This window comes from Diadema setosum, chromosome 11, assembly GCF_964275005.1.
Source record: "Diadema setosum chromosome 11, eeDiaSeto1, whole genome shotgun sequence".
Classification (NCBI taxonomy): Eukaryota; Metazoa; Echinodermata; class Echinoidea; order Diadematoida; family Diadematidae; genus Diadema; species Diadema setosum.
The window spans coordinates 15,856,606-15,878,711 of NC_092695.1; the positions used below are offsets into that span (position 1 = coordinate 15,856,606).

The 22,106-nt window shown below is 39.5% G+C and overlaps 2 protein-coding genes across 2 annotated transcripts in view; one reads left to right on the top strand and one right to left on the bottom strand.

Annotated features, from left to right (window-relative positions):
- Positions 1-3,931, bottom strand: part of LOC140234637 (sterol regulatory element-binding protein 1-like) — a 49,635-nt gene extending 45,704 nt beyond the window's left edge. The window contains exon 1 of the mRNA XM_072314669.1: positions 3,774-3,931. Within this exon, the coding sequence (XP_072170770.1) occupies positions 3,774-3,894 (121 nt within the window). The 5' untranslated portion in view covers positions 3,895-3,931. The remainder of the gene's footprint in view (positions 1-3,773) is intronic.
- Positions 3,932-7,379: 3,448 nt separating this feature from the next.
- On the top strand, positions 7,380-20,660 carry LOC140234734 (sequestosome-1-like). The gene is made up of 8 exons (XM_072314770.1): positions 7,380-7,663; positions 9,789-9,971; positions 13,347-13,442; positions 14,498-14,760; positions 15,432-15,732; positions 16,426-16,694; positions 17,326-17,452; positions 18,243-20,660. Exons 2-8 carry the CDS (start codon positions 9,800-9,802, stop codon positions 18,419-18,421), a joined length of 1,407 nt encoding a protein of 468 aa, XP_072170871.1. The 5' UTR covers positions 7,380-7,663; positions 9,789-9,799; the 3' UTR covers positions 18,422-20,660.
- The last annotated feature ends 1,446 nt before the right edge of the window (positions 20,661-22,106 follow it).

A 22,106-nucleotide genomic window follows, 5' to 3' on the forward strand; every position in this document is an offset into this window, starting at 1 on the left:
ACATTCAGATCAATCACGGCGCTGGCTGCCGTCATGCTGTGAACGTATTTTGTGTACCATGCTGCGCCATCTGCTCCTGTGCAACGGAGTTATCGCAGAGCGAACTAGCTGCAATCGACATATATTCTGACAAGTGCAAAAGTGTCAAAACGGCAAAAATTCCATTCCTGCTGGACTTGGGTCTCATTCGGCATTCAGATGCAAATATTCATGGTTGCTGGATATTCAGACTCTCAGAAAGGCGAGTTTGTGCATTTTTGGAGATCAATTGACGAGAAGAGGTGCGAAAGTACAGTTTTACATTAGCGCCGAGGAACCAAATGTTCCACAACACCAGTTGACAACAATGTACACTGTACTTCTGTATGTATTCAAATTGAAGCAAATTCAAGCATTTTAATTAAAAAATGTCACCTCAAACCCATCGAGTATACTCTTCAATATTTACTCTACATCTGATGCTATCAGTATTCAAATGTACAAAATGAAACTTACCGAAATTGATCATCATATCCAGCATGTCCACACCGTACACAATCTTTCACGCCAGGCCAAGTTTAGATATCGGGTGGTCACGTGATGTGAATGCCCTTGGCCTTTCAAAAGGTCGCGCTGTTGACCGTGCTGCTATACTCAAGCAGCGTACGCACGGTTACTAGTATACAGCTATAAACTGTACTGGGCTTGCAGCGGCTGGCGTCTGGTCGGGCGACGAGCATTGAGCTCCATACCACGGTTATTGTGTAGCAGACGCCAAGGTTTGTTCGACACTTTCAACGCACACGCGCTCGCTCTGGAGCACATCCGGTCACGCATGCGCATAAGTCAAGGCGCCATTTTGAATCCTGCAACGACGAAGCCCGACGGTCAGGAATTGCGCCAGAAAGTGTAATTTTATTTGTTCCACGGACTTATCGCAAGTGGTCTCCATGGACCCAGTGTGGCGGACTATTCTTCTGTAATAGAAACATGCTTTTTAACGTGAGTAAAGTATTCTGTTTAAAGGAGAAAAGTATACATTTTCCTAAGTTTTGTAGTTGTGTTGAGGTTCCTCACTTCGAGGCTGCATGCCGCACACGTCAGACGCTGTTTTCGCATAGCGTAACAGCGTCTGGTCGGGCTAAGCTATCGTGATACGATTACGTCGCTCTCCTAGTGGTTGGTGGTCGCACTCGTACAGCCCTGTCGCGACGTACCATGTACAGCGACTGGGCTGTGTATAGCCCCGGAGACCCGCCGCTCTGCGGCGGGGTCCTGGCGGCTACCCCGCAGTTTCGTTCAAGTGAGAATCACGAACAACTCCCTATTGCCACATATACGGCAACTTCACAAATAAACCATGGCTAAATGTCCATCATAAACACAGCAGACAATATAAAATGAACCTCTATACACTACCCAATTGCCTTGGTCCTTCTCACCAATTTATCTGGAAACTGCATAATTTTCCACATTTTTTAGGAGTATGCGGTCTGCCCTAGTGGAGAGCTTTGCTGCTATTTTGAACGTGTACATATCCATCAGTACGCATCTACGCATGCGTAAATAATGACGTCAACGTTACGGACGCAAAAAGGATATGAATAATGCATCATCGCACAGTGAATATGCATCATGTAGCGAGTAATACAGCTGTCAATGCACTGCACTGAATGCATTGTGTGCGCATGTGCAAGTGATTGTGAGTTTTAGTGAGCATCGGTGAGCTGAAGATATTTGTCTTATAAGACAGCATTTTCTGCATCATAAGCAATGAAATGCATCAAACAGTCGCCGATGTGAATCATTTAGGTTTAGTCCACCCATGTGTAAGTATTCCCAGTAGTTTTTGTTGAAAAATTAAGAAAATACAGCGCCGGAACGGCACCCATTTGGTACAACATTAAAATATCGAGGCCAAAACGGCGCAGCCCCAACACTGTACGTTGTACGTTGGGGCTGCTGGTCGCAGTTAGGCTGTGTATAGTTAGTCTACCATAGCAATAACTATACACAGCCCAGTCGCCGCTGTACATACGTAGCGCGACAGGGCTGTACCAACGAAGCTCCAAACACGAAGAGGGTCCAACGATCGCATGCGATCGGATTGAATTTTGATACTTTAGATCATCTTTTTGTCACTTCAAACTCATCTGACGAACAAAATGATAATGAGACTTCATATCTATGCTATGAATATTGAAATTTAGATTTAATAACTTACTAAAATGATGGTTATATGCAGCATGTGTGAACGGTTCACGAACGGTACATCGTCTTTCACGCCGGCCATTTCCAATATCCGGGAGGTCACATGATCTGAATGCCCTTTCAAAAGGTCGCGCTGTCGACCGTGCTGCTACACCAACACTCAAGCAGCGCATCGCACGCACGCAAAAGATTTCCGCAGAGATCAAGGCGCCATTTTGAATTCTGCAACGATGAACCCTGACGGTGTTAGGGAATCCGCCAGAAAGTATCATTTTTTGGTTCCACGGACTTATCACGAGGGCTCTCAATGGACTTACGAACCTTCTGTAATACAAGCATGCACTTAAGGTGAGTAACGTTTGGTAACGTGTACATTGTTTATAAAGAACGTATGAATTTTCATAAGTTTTGTAGTTGTGTTGTGGTTCCCCACTTTGTAGGTGCCCGCTCGTTGGTCAGACGCTGTATTCGCGTAGCGTATTAACAGCGTCTGGTCGGGCTACCATAGCACTAACTTTGCCTTAGTAAAAACAGACTCACGCCTTTACCAAATGACAAATCGTCTGGTCGGGCTAGGATATTCTGAGAAATGTACAAGATTTCCTTATGGGCAATTCCGCGGTCAGTAACGTTACATTTGAACAAATTTAGATATTTGTTTTTACCACTAAATTACCATTTATTCATTTCAAGTCAAAATTATGTCAAAAACATGTTCATCCTTCCCAGGTTTATGATACAGAAAAGAATGAACACAATCCAAGAAATATTAGAATTGCTATAGCAGCTTAAAGGGCTGGTTAGTAACGTTACGAAAAAAGGACATGATAAAAAAATCAATGTCTTGTAACAAAAAGTGTGCAAAAATTCAAGTTACTTCAAACAAAGTGTTGCATTAATTTCAATTATTGCATCATGACAAATGTTCATGCAAATTTTTTTAGCAGTTCGACCGATAATTTTTTAGCTAGACCCCCAAAAGCATGGTTAGTAACGTTACGGTTAGTAACGTTACATTTGTCCGGAGTAATTCCGCAGGTCATTTCACCCTTTTGTAATTGACAAAATGTCACATGACTTCTGGAGTATTTAAATGTATTCATCTTTTACCCTTCAGCAAAACTTTGAGGAAAAAATTTCAAAGGAACCCACTGTAATTTGCAGTTAAGTGAATTTCAGCGTCCCCAGTCCCACATGTACATTTTAAATGATGGTTTTAGATCTCGCAAAATCAATAAATATGAAAAATAAAATCTACTGAATTTGAAAGACCTAATGATTGGTGAACATCCATGGCATTAGTTGATACCTAGATCAAAGGGTAAGATAAAGAGGCACATTTCTTTCATCCATGTCATGTCCACCTAACTGCGGAATTGCCCTTATCCTTACAAATCAAATGAACAGTATAGGCCTATACAAAATCAAATATATTCCGTGATATTAGAACTACTAGATCCTAGTCTATTTTCCAACCGGCAAAACTTGTTGACTACACGACCATATTTTGTTGCACTTGCGCCGAAATAAGTATCTGGGACTGTGATAATTCTACGAAACTATTTCGTGTATTAATTTCTCACCATCTTGAAGATCTAAGTCATCGAGGAAACTCTCGTCCTCTTCTTTCTTGACAGATATCAAATGTGGATCAGAATTCATAACCGAATCCGGTGAAAATAACCAATGAGTTTGATCGCCCATTTTCGTATCTTTTCTCAGCGATTCACTACCCCACTAGCATAATTCCCGTAAGTAAACACGGTATCATAATCGCGATCGTCGTTCACAATGTTCCACATGCACACACCAAGCATACGTGATAATACACTATGCAATGCTAGGCCACGCGAGAAAAACCGTGTGACTGTAAACAGGCCCCTGATTGGTCAAAAATACATCGTGCCACGCTATCGGTTAGTCTACAGTCACAGTTTTTCAGGTTAGTGTAATTCGGTGTTCAACCACCTTCCTTTTATGAATAGCATAAAAGCTCAAAAAGTTGATAATAACATACAAAATTTAACTCCTGACCATGAATGTTCAATCTAATGACTATTAAATAGAAGCTGTAGAAGTAAAAAAAAAAAAGTAAGAGCGCGATGTAGAAGATTTATACCATATAACTGGACTGAACTTAGAGACTATGTTTCAAGAAAACGATCCCCCTTATGCATAAATGTATAACTTCCCGCTGACGCAATGTCAACGTTTACTCTTCTACGAAGTTTTGCGATTGTACTTGGACAGCGATGTATGTAGAGTAACAATGATAATAATGACACGTGAACATTAAATATGAAATATAACATGAAAGATACACAAACAGCAAGTGCATTATGTGAGCAACAAAATCTTCAATAGTTTATGAAATAAAAAGAGAACTGAAACGTGCATTTTAAAAAATGCATTTGTTGGGGATGTTTTAGTTCACAAGGCCAATAGAAGTGAGCAATATATTGCTCTCATTTATTCATCCATTTATTCATTTATTTTACATCTCCAACAAAACATCACCGATTTTTTTTTTCAGAAGATATAAGCTCATAAATTGACATTTCAATATCTAAGTGAAATCTATTATATACCACTTAAAAGAAAGGTAAAAAGAAAAATTACAAAACTGGCATGCTGAAAATATGTTACATGTATATTGTAGAGATGGGGAGGAATGCTAAAAGCAGTGCTTGTAAGGTACATCCCTCGGCCTACTTAATTAACCTGGTATTTTTACACATGAAAAGTGAAATTGCAAAGATAGACCTAACTATCCCTAAACAAACACCTAGACAAATCCCGACACTAAGTCGTTATCATGCAGAAAAGAAAATAGGAAAAAAAAAACATAGAAAAGAAAACATTGAAATATATGTATTATGATCTAATAATATTTACAATATCAAAGATATCAAAAAAAAAAGAAAATGGACAATTTTATCTATATTAACCTCACACCGCTTCTTCAATCATACAGACTGCCTGAAGGACAGAAAAGCTTTTTTTCTGATGTATATGTAAAGTAGTAGTAATAATCACCCTTTTTATTTTACTTAATTTCATATACCTGCATGTGAGTTGCAAGGTATGATACCAGGCAGGTGAAAAAAGACATTTCCCTGCTTACAGCAGGGAGATGTCACCTCCCTTCTTACAGTCAAGCAAATACATTCAGTTTACATCAAGAGAACTCGATACTGAAATAATGAGTTGTATGTATGAGTGTATTTATATAAGACAGGATGCCCTCCATGAGGAAAAGAATATTATAACCAAGTTCCCATAGGCCATTTGAACTGTGGGGCGTATGACTGGTATATATAGGCGAACCAACACAAACTCCGTGGTCTTTATTTCTTCATTGTTTCATCCTCTGTATAAAGTTATGTGGGCATGTGATTTGTGTTTAAACCGACGCCTCGGCAGCGCACTTTCTTGTGCAATAAAATCATTTCTCTGTGGCCTTTATTTCCTCTTTGTTTCATTCATCCTCTGATTCATGATTTTGATTTTACATTTCGCATCGAATAGCACAGCGTTTGACTGCACTTCAGGTCTTCAGGAGGCGGGTGATTATATTGCAGTATGTCAGTACCAGGGGAGAGATTCATTGTCCTGTAACCCGATACTTCGAACTTTTTTAAATCTAATATTTTTGTGAATTACTTTTAATCTCATGCTGTGACATCACATGCTGTAGCATACACTTATAAATATCAAGCGATGACGGCAAAAGTTTATAACATGACTGTACGGCTAGGCCTATATAATACTGTGCAAGGGCGCGTACAGACCAAGGATCTAGCTTATTGGCCCTACAGTTCTCATGTACCGTTTTGTGTTGCGTGAAACCTATCCCATGTGTAATATTAATGTCTTCTATACGTTCTTTCTATGTTTGTTGAATTGAACTGAATGATCTGTTAATATTTTCTTTTTCATTATTGTAAATTAGTGTGTTTACGGTCTATCTGAAACGGCCTTTTTGGCTCCGAGGGCACTAAAATAACCCATGATTGCATGACGTAAAACACAAACGAACCAACAATCAAAATATTCATAGCGTTTGAATGGAATGTCAAACCTAGATGCATTTCTACTAATGTTTCTGTTATCTTTGAATTTTATGTCTGAGTGGGGTCCCCCCCCCCACATGCACACACAAAGTGTACAGCATCTTTGACTGTTCTGAAGCGCACTCCTTCTATGGAGGATTCTCGAAAAACTCACAAAAAGCGCGTTGTCATGATAGTCTTCAGTATTATGCAATCACAATGAGTTATGTGTTGCTTGACGGTTTGCATGGTGAAGTATCCGAAAGGGATAGTCTAGTACACTGTACCAACTTTTTTTTCAGCACGATTCTCGCCTTACACCTGTTTTTTTTTTTCTTCCAATAAATAATGTAAGTCCTACAGGGAAGACTGGTCAAGGCCTACAGAAGGAAAGCATGATTTTGGTAAATCAGACTCTACACCAATTTGGGGGCTGGTTCTGTTTGAGTAGGCGTATGTTACATAATTATCTTACTAATACTAGTAGCTAAAAGGAGTTAGAACTGGCCACAGTTTCATTACTATTACATGTACTTGACAGTTTTTTAATAGATGATTCACTGTGGATCGGTGCAGAAAAGGAAATTTATTTCTCTTTACTGATTGAACTACATGTATAATTATCTTCTTTTTTTTTTTTTTATAAAGTGTTACTGTTAGACAAGTCTCATGAGTCTTCTGGAATTAGAGTCTTCGTTTTAGACTACGATCTTAGTATGTGCTGGTAGGTGGCATGCAGGCCACAGAACTATATAGGTAGAATGATCAAGTGGGGTCTGAAAGCATAGCCAGCGCACGCGATCTCCGCCATTTTGGTTAGTCTTTTGTTACGTCACGGCTAGCGTGCGCAGAACAGGGTTTGCAGAGTTGCAGCATAGCGCAGGCCTACGCTGACTTTTTTTTTTCTTCTTTTTTACCTCCCCCTGTTCATCGCAAGCCGTGACGTAACAAAAGACTAATCAAAATGGCGGCATGTAATGTGCGCGCAACTGGCTATAAAGCTACGCGTGGGTTGTGAATGGGCTTGATCAATCTACCTATTTATATCTGTGATGCAGGCCTTACACAAGGTGGTACACAAGTAATGACGTATGTTCTATTTTTAGATAGTCAGGACATCAACAAAGCAGTCAATCGAAACTTGTGCACACGAACCCCTACTGAAACGTTCTGGAAAACGTAATGTCGACGTTCAATTTTGCTGCGTAAGTCTGGATTTGTGCGTTCCAGAAACGGGAGTGTCCACACTATAAATACGGGTGTTTTCGTAAGGCCGTTTCACATTTCAACGCCAGCGCAACGAGAAATCTGCTACAACCTGCGAGCCAAACTGAACCTGCACCATATAACTTCAACGCTGGGAGCTGAGAAGAGAGTTAGACGCCGAATTTTGTGTAGGACGGAAAAGAACGTTTCAGAAGGTACGGAAAATCGCCACGATTAATTCAGGAATGGCATAGGTGCCTACCACCGTGGATATATATGAACCTTTGTTGATAGCCTGGCATTGACGTAGATTTTTGGGGCGTGGCATTTCGTATGATAGGCCTAGGGGGCCTACTAGATCTATTTTTGTATTGTGGAAACTTTGAATAAACTTGAACTTGAAACTTGAAACTTGTTTAGGGCCTAAAAACAACAACGAGTTAACGTTAGACCTATTTAGTATTCTAACGTTAACATTGGCAAAATCGTGAAATCAGCCCCACCTCAGAACATATCTCGATCATAATGAAAGTTTTTGGGACTTTTTTTAATGCAGGTCGGGTATCAATTAGACACTAGACCCTAGTTAAATATCAAAATAGTAAAGTAAGGCCATAAGGGACGATGGTTTTTTTTTTTCTCAATTTTGATATCAATGTCAATCAATTTGAAGTGGATTCTGAAAAGAGACAATTGAAAAGAGAAACCATGCAGCAGCATACCATAATTTTAAGTCAATTATCTGCTTTGTAGGCCGCCTATCCATATCAGTTCGGGAAACCCACTCACAAGGGGGGCCCCTCCTTATATTGTAAGTAACCCGTCCCCCTTATAATTAAGTAACCCCGTCCCCCTTATAAGTAACCCCCGGGGCACCCCTTATAAGGAGTCTCCACGCTTTTTTGCAATGCAACGCGAAAATGAAAGGACCGCGGCGATTCGCTTGATTATGTCCATAAAGCTTCACAAGTTTCCTAGTTACTCACGAAATTTGAGCAAAATCGGTTCAAGGCATCATATCTAAAATCATGGTTTGATAATGTGATGTCAAACGACCCATGCGAATGCGGAAATGCGAGCGATTACTGGCGTGAGTGTCGCCAGGCGCGGGGGCGCGGCAATGCTTGAGTGCAGACGTGGCGACTGAGTATCTCCGTGCTCAGTCGCCACGTCTGCACTCAAGCATTGCCGCGCCGCCGCGCCTGGCGACACTCACGCCAGTAATATACATAAGTAATTCTGTTCAAAAATACAATCCGACACGAAGGCTACGTTCATCATCAGATGCATTCTTACTCCAAACACCCAGAGTAAAACATGGGTATGGTGATTGTGCTTTTTCCGTTATGGGACCAAAATTGTGGAATCAGTTACCTCTTCAGTTAAGGGAACTGTCATCTACAGAGTCATTCAAATCCAAACTTAAAACTTATCTGTTCCTTTCATACTGAGGACTGTAATTGCTGTATGTCATTAATATTGGATTAATATTGTATTTTTAATTGATATATGTTGTATTCTTTATTTGGTATATATTTGCTTTTGTTTACCATTTTTTTCTTTGTTGAAATGTTTGAATATGTATATGCATGTAAATATATGATATTTTTTCATTTTTGAAGCGCCATGAGCACTGAAAAGTGGACCTGTGCGCTATACAAGTAGCCACTATTATTATTATTATTATTATTAATCGCTCGCATTTCAGCATTCGCATGGGTCGTTTGACATCGCATTTAAATCCATGATTTTAGATATGATGCCTCGAACCGATTTTGCTCAAATTTCGTGAGTAACTAGGAAACTTGTAAAGCTTTATGGACATAATCAAGCGAATTGCCGCAGTCCTTTCATTTTCGCGTTGCATTGCAAAAAAGCGTGGAGACTCCCTATAAGGGGTGCCCCGGGGGTTACTTATAAGGGGGACGGGGTTACTAACAAGGGGGACGGGTTACTTATAAGGAGGGGCCCCCCTTGTGAGTGGGTTTCCCGAACTGACATATAAACTAGCTGCTGCATACGCTGAATATTTTGCGAGGTTTTTATTTTTGTGAATTTTAAAACACACAAAAATGCATGTTACTGTTGTTAGCTCTCATTCTGCATGCATTTCTCTGTTCGTCACTGTAGACACGACACTACTTAACAATCGTGAATTTAACCACCGGTGAATTTGTCGGGAAGGCCCGATTTGCAAAATAATAGACTCGCTAGATATCAACATATGGCGTAGAACCTCTAGTTATATACAGAATAGCTAGATGATGTCATGATGATGGTCATCATTACTGTTTGCACAGTTGTAATAATTTGGGCTCCTTATTTTGTTCCTGTGTGTAGCATAAACCAACATGGCTATGACTGTGAAAGCCTACCTGAAGCGTGGGGAGAATGCAAATGCGGAAATTAGACGCTTCGTTGTGGATGAAAGTGTGACCTCCAGCTTTGAGTACCTATCAAAGAAGGTGTCTCAAGTGTTTCCCAGCCTTGGCAGTCCAGAGAACTTCACCATTGCATGGAAAGGTGACACAGAAGTATTTTTTTTTGGGGTGGGGGGGGGGTGGGGGGGGTGGGGGAGGGTTGCAGGGGGAATGAGGAGTTACCAGAGAGATGAAAATGCTGCTGCTCATATGACTTCTGTACAAATAGAGCTCATGCAGAAAATAGTACTTAAACATATCAGGGCTGCCAACTCTCACGCATTTTGGTCCTTTCTCACTCTAAAACCCGCAATTTTGTCCGTTTACACTGCCGGGCTCGGCCGCGTTTTTGATTCAAACCTTTCAATATTTTGTCGTAGTGGCGCTCTGCTTGTAAACAAACGCAATTTGGTATTGTATGGTTTTCTGACCCTTTGCCAACTGAACTCCGTGGCGACGAAGTTGCCGTTCAGGCAAAGGCCTTTGCCGAAGGAAAAAATCCTTTGCAGGACAAAACCACCTTAAACTATACTAGATTTCGACGTTGAGGGGGTTAATATCTTGAATAGCGAAATAGTACAGGCAGAGGGTTTGGAAGCCAGACTAAAATTGGCCGCGCATTTGGCCCAGTTTGCGTTTACACTGAGAAAATTCAAGGCCGGGCTCGGCCGCGGCCGAGACCACCTCCAGAGCGTGGCCAAATGCGAGGCCAATTTTGGCCTCGCATTTGGCCTTTTGCGCGTTAACACTGAAATGAAGGTGGGCTCGGCTGCGGCCGAGCCGCGGCCAAGCCTCGCACTGTAAACGCGGTCTAGTTTCCAGTGTTGGCAGCCCTGACATACTGTAAAAGTAGTTATTTTCGCGCGACTAATTTTTCGCGCTTGGCTGGGTAAGAGGAGTTTCGCATGTTTTTATTTCCGCTGAATCAAGACACCAAGTACAGATACATATGGCAAGCAAAAACATTCGCACGCTTTTATTTTCGCGCTAGTGTCTTGTTGCGCTAAGTGCGCGAAAATTTCAACACCGCGAAAATTTCCACTTTTACAGTATGCTATTCTAATGTTCTAGTTATATGATTCTATTATGAAGATAATAACTGTTGCATTGTAACATGATTCTATAATGGGCTGTATGAGTGTGCAACTCGAAGATAAACCTAATCCTCCTATTAAAGGGATCATATACAGTTTTGGTTGAGAACTGATTTCAGGTTTCTAACATTTTTTTGTGAAATAATGAGAAACCTCTTATTAAATATGAAAGAGCATGTAATTCTATGAGGAATTTAACGTTTATTTGATGAAAATTGGTTTTGAAATGGCTGAGATATCCAAGAAAGAGCGATTCTAATAAAGTGTTGGACCCACACTTTATTACGATCGCTTTGTTTTACTTTGTTTTTGGATGTTTCAGTCATTCCAAACCCGATTTTCATCAAATAAACTTTAAATTCCTCTTAAAATGGTATGCTCTGTACTAAATCATAAGTGTTTTCTTGGTATCTCGCAAAAAGTTAAAAGCCCAATTCTCATCTCCACCAATACCATTACCATCCCTTTAAAGGGGCATTCCAGATGATTTTCATAATTTCACATCATGTACTGTAAAAGTGGAAATTTTCGCGGTGTTGAAATTTTCGCACATTTCGCGCAAACAGAAGCTAGCGCGAAAATTAAAGCACGCGAATATTTTTGCGTGCCATACATTCCAGTAGTTGATGTCTTGATTCCGCGGAATTAAAAACACCCAAAACTCTTCTTACCCGGCCAAGCGCGAAAAATTAGTCGCGCGAAAATGTCCACTTTTACAGTAGTACATAAATCAACAGCTCCATGTATAGACTTGTGGAATTTATTGTGGCACAGAAACCAATAATCTGAACATCTTCAACTAATTTTCACTGATCAGTGTTGATGACATAAGCCTCACATATTTCAGAAATGTAGCAGTGAAATTCCATTGCAATACTGCTTTCTTAACAAGTTCACGTGTGTAGAAGTTATATGCATACCTTCTTCTTTTGTTCTGCTTCCTTGAGCCCCAACTCATGCATTCTCCTGGTGTGGCTGCTATGTCATCATCCTTGTTTATTGCAATTCGTTATAAATTTTGAAAACATTATTATTCCTGCCTGTCCTCATCCCAGTCACTATAAAGTCTGAAACTCTGTACTCAGTATAACTTATTTATAGTTGTTCAAATATAAAAGTCTGAAAATCTTGCAGAGGTCGCGGCTGATGGCCCTTTAAGTGTTACCAGGTTTCTTACTGTTGCTACAGGTGGACAAGTGTGCCATAAATAAAATGTAGGCCCACCAGTATTCCTAGGAAGGAATGCTAATTTTTCAACAGTTATTGTACTGTACGTGTTATTTATGTCTGACCACTTCGTATAATAAATGTATCAGTTCCAGGCAATCAATTGTATAATCTTAGTTACAATGTAGTTGCCTTTCTAAGAAAGACAAATGAAAAAAAAAAAGCCTTGGATGATAGCGTTTCAGAATGCACATTGTTGAGATCGAAATGCGGAGAGTTATATGGGAAATACTTATAAAACTTAAATTGGGAGGGGGTGTACTAAAGCAAAACTTGCGAGAAAATGATGCTGATACAGATCACAAGCTCCATACAGGGACAGTAATGTGTTGCCACATATTGATCTCACTGGCAGGTAATCGTAGCAGTTTGAGGAAAAGGAAACTCGCTGAAACGGAGGAGAAAATTAGTGAAGGTACATTGACTTGTACCACACAATCTTGTTTGCTTCCATATTGATGGCAAGTTATTTGATGGCTAGTATTTGGAACGATTGATTATACAATACAATGTTTTTTATATTGCTATTTTGCTTCCATGATTGAAGTACGCTAGTCCTCGATGTAGATTGGATAACATTGCAACAACAACAACAACAAAAAAAGAAAAAAAAAAGTCATAATTTGCATGTAATTCCACAGCATCAGAGGAAATATCTCCTGCATTGTCAGAATATTTCCTTTTGCTCTGACTGGATTTCAGAGAGTAGGGCTTACACTGAATACATTGTATGTAGTCAGTAGAGGGCGCTATACAATAATAAAACATGAGAATTGAAATAAAATCATAGGAGGTTTTTTTTTTTTTTTTTCCTTTCTTTTTTTGAGAAGACCTCTTGCAATTTGATTGCTTCTACTGATATCCAGTGTGGGAGAACTGTTGGTTTGTGAGAACTGCTTGCACCCTAAGATTCTCTTTGATAGCCTTTGTGATATTTTATGCACATTTGTGTGAGAGAAAAAGAGGGACGTAATAGAGTGATGTTTTCAAACCAGCTAAAATACAAGAATCTTCAGTGTACACAAGAAGCTTCTTTGAACCCTTGACCAAGGGACAATGTCAATATTTTTACTTGTAATGTGCTCGTAACGAACGATGTAAAGATACCTTCTTGATGTAAATGTATATTGAACGTCTATGTGTTTGTGCTTTTATAGACACTGAGGGAGACCTCATCACTTTTTCCAGTGATGATGAGCTGATGGAAGCTCTAGGACAGCTGAATGAGGACATCTTCCGCATCTATGTGAAAGGTGAGTGAAATCAAACACTACAATTATATCAGCTAGAATTATGACAGCTTATATGACTTCATTTTTCCCCCAGTAATTTGCTGTCATACTGTACTACTGTGCTGCTACAGATCATCCAATACAAAAAGTATAATCTGATGGGGGTGGGGGGGAGGCGAGGAGTATGCTTCATGTAGTGATTTGTTTGCAAGAAATGAGAGGAGGGTTTGCAGATGTTGCCACATAGTGTGCAACCATCTAGCTGTAAGAAAGTCTACCCAAACCTTTTGTTGCTTCTTGATACATCTAGGAAAAGTTATTTCACTTCTCAATCATAGTACTTAAGATGTTATACAGTAGATATCAAAATTCTTTAGTTCTGTCACTCTGCATGAATTAGTGAAAAACAGGGCCAAGATTAGGAAGTCTGATGAAAAAGAGGTATGGAAAGGGCAGGATTTTAAAGCAGACATGTTTGATATGTCAAGTAAGAATGGAAAGTTATGCATTTCCAATGATCTGTCAATTGACACTCCATAGCAGCCATTGTGCATTGCATTTCACATTCTGTGAAAATTTGGATCAGTAACCACATCTTTCTTTTTCTGTGTCGTACTTGTACAGTACACTGATTTGCATTATTATGTACATTCTCCACACATGCCAATATTTCAGTGCATCAAAGACTCCTTCCTACAGTTGGTGAATCATACAAGTAGATGCAGTCTTGAAGGTGTCATAACATGCAAAAGTTATTATTGGCAATGGAAAAATATTTGAATTTATGTAATCATGAATGGTAGTTGGAATCCAGTTATTTTGCTCCAAATTGTACAATTGTATGTATTGCCAATTTTTTGTGTGTTCACATCTCACATGTATTGCTTTATAAATACAGGTAATGCCTGTCATTCACACCTGTTTTGTCTTGAGTTGAGAATCTGCATTCTGACTTCACTGAACTGAATATACCTCCTCAGCTCCTCATGCAACAATTGTAAGTAGTCCTTGTGATTGATGCATATAAATATGACTCCCGTGCTTTTTGTTTGTGTGTTTTTTACCCATCATTGCAGAAAACAGGAAGGGACGCCGAGATCGTGAGTGCCCCGGCAAGTCTTCTACAGATGGCCCTCCCCCAAAACAGGGCACCGAAGAGGAGGTATTCCATCCTGGGGTTATCTGTGACGGCTGCAACAACCGCATCCGTGGTCCACGCTTCAAGTGTGTCACCTGCCCTGACTATGACCTCTGCAAGTTTTGCGAGGGACAGGGCATCCACCCGGAGCACAGCTTCGTGAAATTCCGCAAGCCACAAGTTGGTCGCAGCCATCATGGGGTATGACAAAGCATATTTCTGGGCTACTTTTCCTTGATGACTGTTTAACTCTTGCAATTAAAGGCAATATGTATTATTTATGTCTTTTTAAAGATATCGTTATATTGTATTATTGAATTAGTTTTATCATAGGAAATGACAAGCATTCAGCATCAACAAAAACTTTTGAAATGATATACACTCCATCCTGCTTCCAAGAAACATGGGAACTGCTGACGCACACTTTTATTGTACATTGATGTAGGTAAATGCAGTGAAGGAGGCAGATGAAAAACTGTAGTCTTTCTACCCCCTGTAATACTCAATACGTTCTTTCTCGTGTTGTGAATGTGATATTTTGTACCGGTATTGTATCGTGTGTTGTTTAATGCTGTAAACCGATGTGTGGACTCACACTGAAATGCAACCCTAAGGCCAATAGTGGGTTTTTTTCCTGTACTGATAAGCAAACGGGCAAAGCAATCTTCAGCAATCATTGTCACTACTTGCGCTTGAATTTGATACTGTGTATTTGCATAAAGTATTTATTAAATCAAGTTGTTTTGCACTTTCTTTTCATAGGTACATGTTTGTGTGAACAAGATACCTGCTCATAGGTACTCGTGCCCTCCAGTCTACATACTTTAACCATGATCTCTCCCCCTTCTCCCCCCCCCCCCCCCCCACCATAGGGCTTCTTCCACCATCCTGGCATGTTCCGTCCGTTTGGACACCGTGGCTGGCGCCACTGGTGGGCATGGAACCAGCAGCAGCAGCAGCAGAACCAAAGCCAAGAGGGAGAGCAGGGTGGAGCTGGACCAAGTGCCCACCAAGGCCCAGGTGCTCCTGGCCCTCATGGAGATGGCCCAGCTGGTCCCATGGGTCCTGGACCATTCGGCCCCCCACCCCATCCACACATGCCACCACCACCACCACCTCATGAATTTCTGAGGGACATCGGTCAGTCTGTGGCACAGATGCTTGACCCTCTTGGTGAGTACTCCGGAATCTTCCATTTATCATAATTAAATGATGATATCCTGGTCTGGATGAGCATCATTAATGTGTCATGTGAATAGAGATTCCTTGTGCAGGGACTTTTTAATATGATGACCAGTTAGATGAAGTGGTGGAGAAATTTTTCTGATTATATGAATATCAGACAAAGTTAATTTTGGAAGCAATGCAGGGCATGATGTGTTTTCTGCAGCAAGATTACTGCAAAAGTAGATAAAAGTCTTGCTGAAACAAATGTGATCATGTGTCACATCGACATATAGTAAATCGTTGCTGGGGTGACAAGACCTTGTATCTGCAATTTTGGTGAAAATTACTTTTTTGGATTAATGGTCAGATAATCAGTTAAGTGTTGTCCTGTCCTAATCCTAGATGTCTTACCTAAAAAATGAAGCCACCACGGCATGTCAAAGGAATGTCTATCCCATTTGATACAGTGCTTTGGCTGCCATGTTTTTTTGCTCTCCTGAACATTTGACATTTTGTAGATACGAGGTCTTGTCATCCCAGCGACGAAATGAAGATTTCATTCACTTTTTTCAGAGTTTATAGACTCTGTACTAGTCATGCACTCGTAATGCTCTGAAACTTGCTTTAATGTTCAAGTATCTTAAACAGAAATTGTTAGGGACTGAAACTAAGTATCCTCTATGATTTCCTCTCATACAGGCATTGATGTTGACATCGACATTGATCACAATGGACAGCGCACACACTGTGGGGGCCGCGGCAAGCACGGCCGTCGCCATGGCAAAGGTCGTCGGGGGTGTCGCTACACATGGGCTGGCACTTCTCAGGAAGAGGAGGAGGAAAGGGCTGCACCATCGGCTCCAACGGAAGGCGAGGGTCAGAAGAAGCCAGATGAAGGATCAGGGAGCCAGGAGAAACAGCAAGGCAATACCCCCTCACAGGGCAGCAAGGGTACAGCTGAGCCAATGGTAAGTTTGCTGCTACTGCTCCTGTAGAATTGGCCAGTATGTAGGGTTAGACTTCTTCATTTTCTCTCTCTCTCAGCTCTGCACTTTGAGCCCTGATTAGAAAGGAAAATGCCAAGCCCCTACGCCACCTTGTAGATTTCAAAATCTTTGAATGAAATTAAAATTCCCAGAAGTATGCCTTGATTTAGTTGACAGTTCATTTAATGCTTGAAGTGAAAGATTTAATGTACCAAATGCTGCAAGCTTGCTGAGCTCATCAAAGTATTTGCTTCTCTGTTTGTGTCATTCCTGTTGTATATGTCTTATGCCAGTGAGTGTAGTAATGGCAAATATTTGAGTGTCCTGGTTGTTGATACACCAGCAATGCGCACAGATAATGGCAGTGAGCATTTGATGCCATATTTGTCACACTGATATTTTTTTTTTTTTTTTTTTGCACTGGCTTTGGAAAAGATAGACTTAAAATGAGAGCACATTTATCAAATTGATGATGTGCTAGTTTGATGATATAAGTCTGACATACTTGTAGAGGTTCAGTACATGTATAAGAAAATGTGTCATCAGCTTGTTATCTGTGCATGGCTTGTTGAACATCAAATTTGTTTTGTCAATGCATGTTTTCTTGTCACAGGAAATGGGTGAGAATGGTACAGGTGCAGGCGGTGCCAGTGGAAGCGACGATGCAGACTGGACCATGCTTGAGGATGGGACGGGTACCAAGTCTACACCACCACCAGATCAAGTCAAAGGGCAAGATGGTGAGTAATGCATTCCTCTTGTGTGAATACCACTGCAGAGCCCATGAGTGCGTAGCTTGGAATGTCCCACTCCTTAGATTTTTGTGTCTGGGCACAGACATGTTTTGCTTGTTTGATTTCCTGTTCATACATTTTAATTTTATTAAATTTTCTATCTGCTCATACAATTTAATAGATTATGTTCAATGCACATTCATTATTTTTGTTTTGTTTTGTTTATAAGTTATTCTATCTTAACATAGAAATATACAGACGTTGGTATGTAACACATTTTTTGATACATGGTTGTGTTTGTGCTGCTTTGTCTATACCATAAGTGCAGCCATAATTTGACATTCTATTCAGTGAGTTTCAAGAGAAAAATAAAAGATTCATGCATTCCCTTCAAACATTTTGGATAATTATGTATATTGGTACATACTTGTACTTTTCACAAATTATCACATACACGTAGATAGGACGTGATAGGTAGTTACTGAACAGATGTCCTTTCCACAGTGCAGTATACATTTGTATTTCATATATAAAGAGATGGCAAAGATTTCAACAATGTTCGGACAAAGAATGTTAAGTGATTCTCAGTCTCATTTTACTTGTGCCTAGTCCTGAGAATTTGCTGTAATGCCTCTGAAGAAGCATGGTTGGGCATGAGTTACAAATTGGAAAGTGGTATTCTTCCTACATAAGATGATCAAGAGTGTAATCATCTGCTTACACCAGACCCTCCATCGAGTTATCAAGTTCTTCTAGAAGTCTTGACATTAATTTCTTTGATCTTTAATTATGACAGGTTCTACTGAATATACTTTCCTGTACGAGACTGCCCTGCGCCAGATGCAGGCAATGGGCTTCGACAATGATGGCGGCTGGCTGCAGAGCCTTCTTGAGGCCAAGGGCGGCGACATTGGGCGTGTCCTCGATGCCATCAAGGTTGGCAACCAGCCAACCTACCCTGGCAACGCAAAGTAGACGAGCCAGACACCAGTCACGTTGTCAAGTTGAATGAATCGATTGATGAATTGATTGCAGCACATGTGTTACACTGCTTGCTCTAGTTATAGCTATCATATACTATCCATTTTCATGAAAATGATTATCAATTAAGTTATAAGTCTTATCAATATGTCTTTAAAAATGATGGTAACTATCAAGTTGTCCCAACCCCGATCTTAATGTCAAGATGCCATGCAACCAAATCCTCAAGGGAAATGTTGTTACTCTGTGTACCAAGAGAATATTGCAGTTGCATGTCCATAAAGCACTGTTGCAGTGCCTGGTGTCAGTTGAAAATGTCCATAACCATCACATCAACCATAGAATTTGGCTGAGATTCTGTTTGTCTAACAGAATTTCTGTGCCTCAGCACAGAAATAGATAACAAACAAAGGACATGCAGGTCTTGGCTGCTTAAAACAATATGTGGAGAAAAAGGAAACTGGCATTACTTATGCTTTACACCTTAAAATCTTCCTAGTGCAGCAGTCATGACTGAAAGTTCAGAAAAGTGCTTGTAACCAGCGTGATCACCTCATAGCTGTATTTCCAAAGCTCAACTCTATGAAGGAGTGTGCATTTTATGCAATGAAATTACCCATTCGGGCTGTTTTTGTTCTTCCGACTGTTGAAGTATCTGTATAATTTGGATAGGTTCAGCAGAGTACATTTTTTTTTGCAAGTTTTGGTAATTCTCCATTACAATTGTCCAGTGTTACTTCAATGTTCATCATGTACATGTATTCAATGCAATTTTCACATGTGAAAATGCAAATCTTTTGTGATGAAGTGCTTTTGGCATATATGATTGAATGTTTACAATCATACTTCAACCGAAATGCAAACATTGAATGGATGTAACATACCTTACTTTTAAAAACAATGCCACTGTCAGCCAGAGTTGTGATCATGTCATATACAACTTGTACCCTTGTGAAGGCAAGGATGTATTCAATCTATTCTCTGTTACATCTGTGGTGATCTTTTATCGTACTATTGCCACTCTGCATCATACTGCCTTTGTGCATGCATAATCATGCCAGATTTAATCGTATCACTTGCATCTTTTATGTTAAATGTTAAACATCCCACTGACTGTAACAAAGGTTACATGGGCATTGAGAAATATAGTACCTGACTAGTGGTATATCCATTGTTCTGGTGCTTAATATCAAGTCAAGTTGGGAGAGAAAGTGATAACAAGAAGTTTTGATAACAAGCCATAGACAGAGTTCTGCAGGTGAGCCAGAGATCCTCTCAAGCAGTGCAACAACTTTGTGTAGCATGGTTTAAGAAGCAGCATTTCTTGCAGCAGTCAAAGCTGTTTGTCCATTTTTTAGTGTGATTTGAAAAAAACACCAAGACTCGGCCTATCCACCCCAATCCCCTCCCCTGCCAAAAAAAAAGAAAAAAAAAATCATACGCAGACCCAAGACAATGCAAGAAATAGCTGAAGAGCTGTTAATTTGACATTGCAAACGTTGTTGGTGTTTGGATTTTATTGGTAGACTTGTAACTTAATTGATACTCTTGATGAGTGCCTATTCTTTGTGGTACCTTAGCTGGTCTGGGTACTGCTTTAGGGAATATGGTGGACTCCTGTATCATGAGTATAACCATTGTGTATCTTGAATTTCTTAACCTGTTTATACAGTATCGCGTTGTTTTGCTTTGTCGTGCATTAAATTGTCATACATGAATCAAGTCTGTTAAAAGATTTTTTTTTTTTTTTTTTTTAGCAGTGATCTGTCCTATACATGTTAAATTCATGAAACAATGATGAGGATGATTGTAGGAATGCTCCCAAATATTAAGAATTTTAATGAAAAAATAAATATTTTCATTCAAAGATTGGCATTGAAATATATATTTTTTACAGTAAAGAAACAATTTTTATACAATTGTACTTGGTTTCTACTCAGAAGATTTTACCCATTTTAAAAATGTCAAGTACAACTTCATTTTACAGAAAAAAACCTTTACTTGCTATTGTAGTGATACAATTGTTATCAATGTAAGCATGCTCATGTTTTTTTTTTTTTTTTCCATATGACGTATAACAATTACATACTGTGTCTCACAAAGAAATTACTTGTGTAAGTGATTGAAGTTATTTTGGATTATGTTATGGTTACTAACAAGCAGTGCACTAGTGTATCATTTACCCTGGCTTGAGGAATAAAACTTGCAGAAACCCATGGGGTTTGCATCATGATTGAAATTGTGTCACATTTGATTATGTCTGTTAACTCTTTATTTGCCTTGTTTGCCTTGTTTGCACGCCCGATTCAGTTGGCAGTGTGCCAAGTTCGCATATTTTGCTCATACACAAAAGCCCGCCCCAACCCATCGATAAATCGCCAAATGCTGAAGTATAATGAAAGCTTCACTCACGATTCCATTCCTGTCACATGTAGCTTGCATTATGTCGTGATTGAATATCAAGCTGTGTTCTCTATTGAATTTGGGGGTACATTATAAGTTTCTGTCATTGCTTTTGAATAGAGCAGTCATGCCTGGACAATATGCTAGCTACTGGTCATTTGAAAGAAAAATAATCACTGATTTGTCATGAAATTTACATCATAAGCAAATCTCTGCACTTTCTCTACAACTTTACTTATTGCATGCGCAGCAGAGCAAACATCAGAGTCACATGGATCTGAAAAACTGAATGTTTTCCCACAACATGCCTACGTTGTATTATCAGAATAATGTGGCACACGTGTTTACACCATGGTGCATAAAAAAGTTAATGCAGGGTGCCATGATAATGGACATTGTGTTGGGAAGAAATTCCATGGGACCAGTAAAAGACAGCCATATGAGAGATGTGAAAAGTGGTGAAGTGCGAAAGTGCTACAACACACACACACATACATATATACATATACATATATATATATATATATATATATATATATATATATATATATATATAATGTATATATATATATATATATATATAATGTATATATATATATATATATATATATATATATATATATATATATATAATGTATATATATATATATATATATATATATATATATAATGTATATATATATATATATATATATATATATATATATATATGTATATATATATATATATATATATATATATATATATATATATATAGAAGTAACAAAACTGGAACAAAGTTCATGCTGTATTCACCAACGGTTTATTTCTGCACACAAAGTTTCGAGCGTCTCGCCGCCCTTTCTCAAGTGTTGATACATATGTACTGAGAGAACAATAACAAAATTAAGCCATAACAATATACAAATGATGCACAGGATAGAGTGTGTTAGTGAAGGTGCGGCGCGCTCGAGAGTATTGACAATGGTGCGACATGCACTCGGCTGCGCCTCGTGCATGTTTGCAACCGTTGTCAATACTCAAGAGTGCGCCGCACCTTCACTAACGCCACGAAATAATCCTGTGCATCATTTGTTTTATAAAATGGGTCGAAAACTAACAGCATTATTCACGTACCTTTGTGGGTCAATACCAGTCAGCTACATGTAGCACTCGCTCAAAAGTCAAGATGTCCGAAGATGTTCGTCCCAAACATTTACGCACGTCGCACTCGGAAATCCCGCACATAAGTACTGTACGTACGTATAAGAGTATACGTACACCACGTGTTATGCAC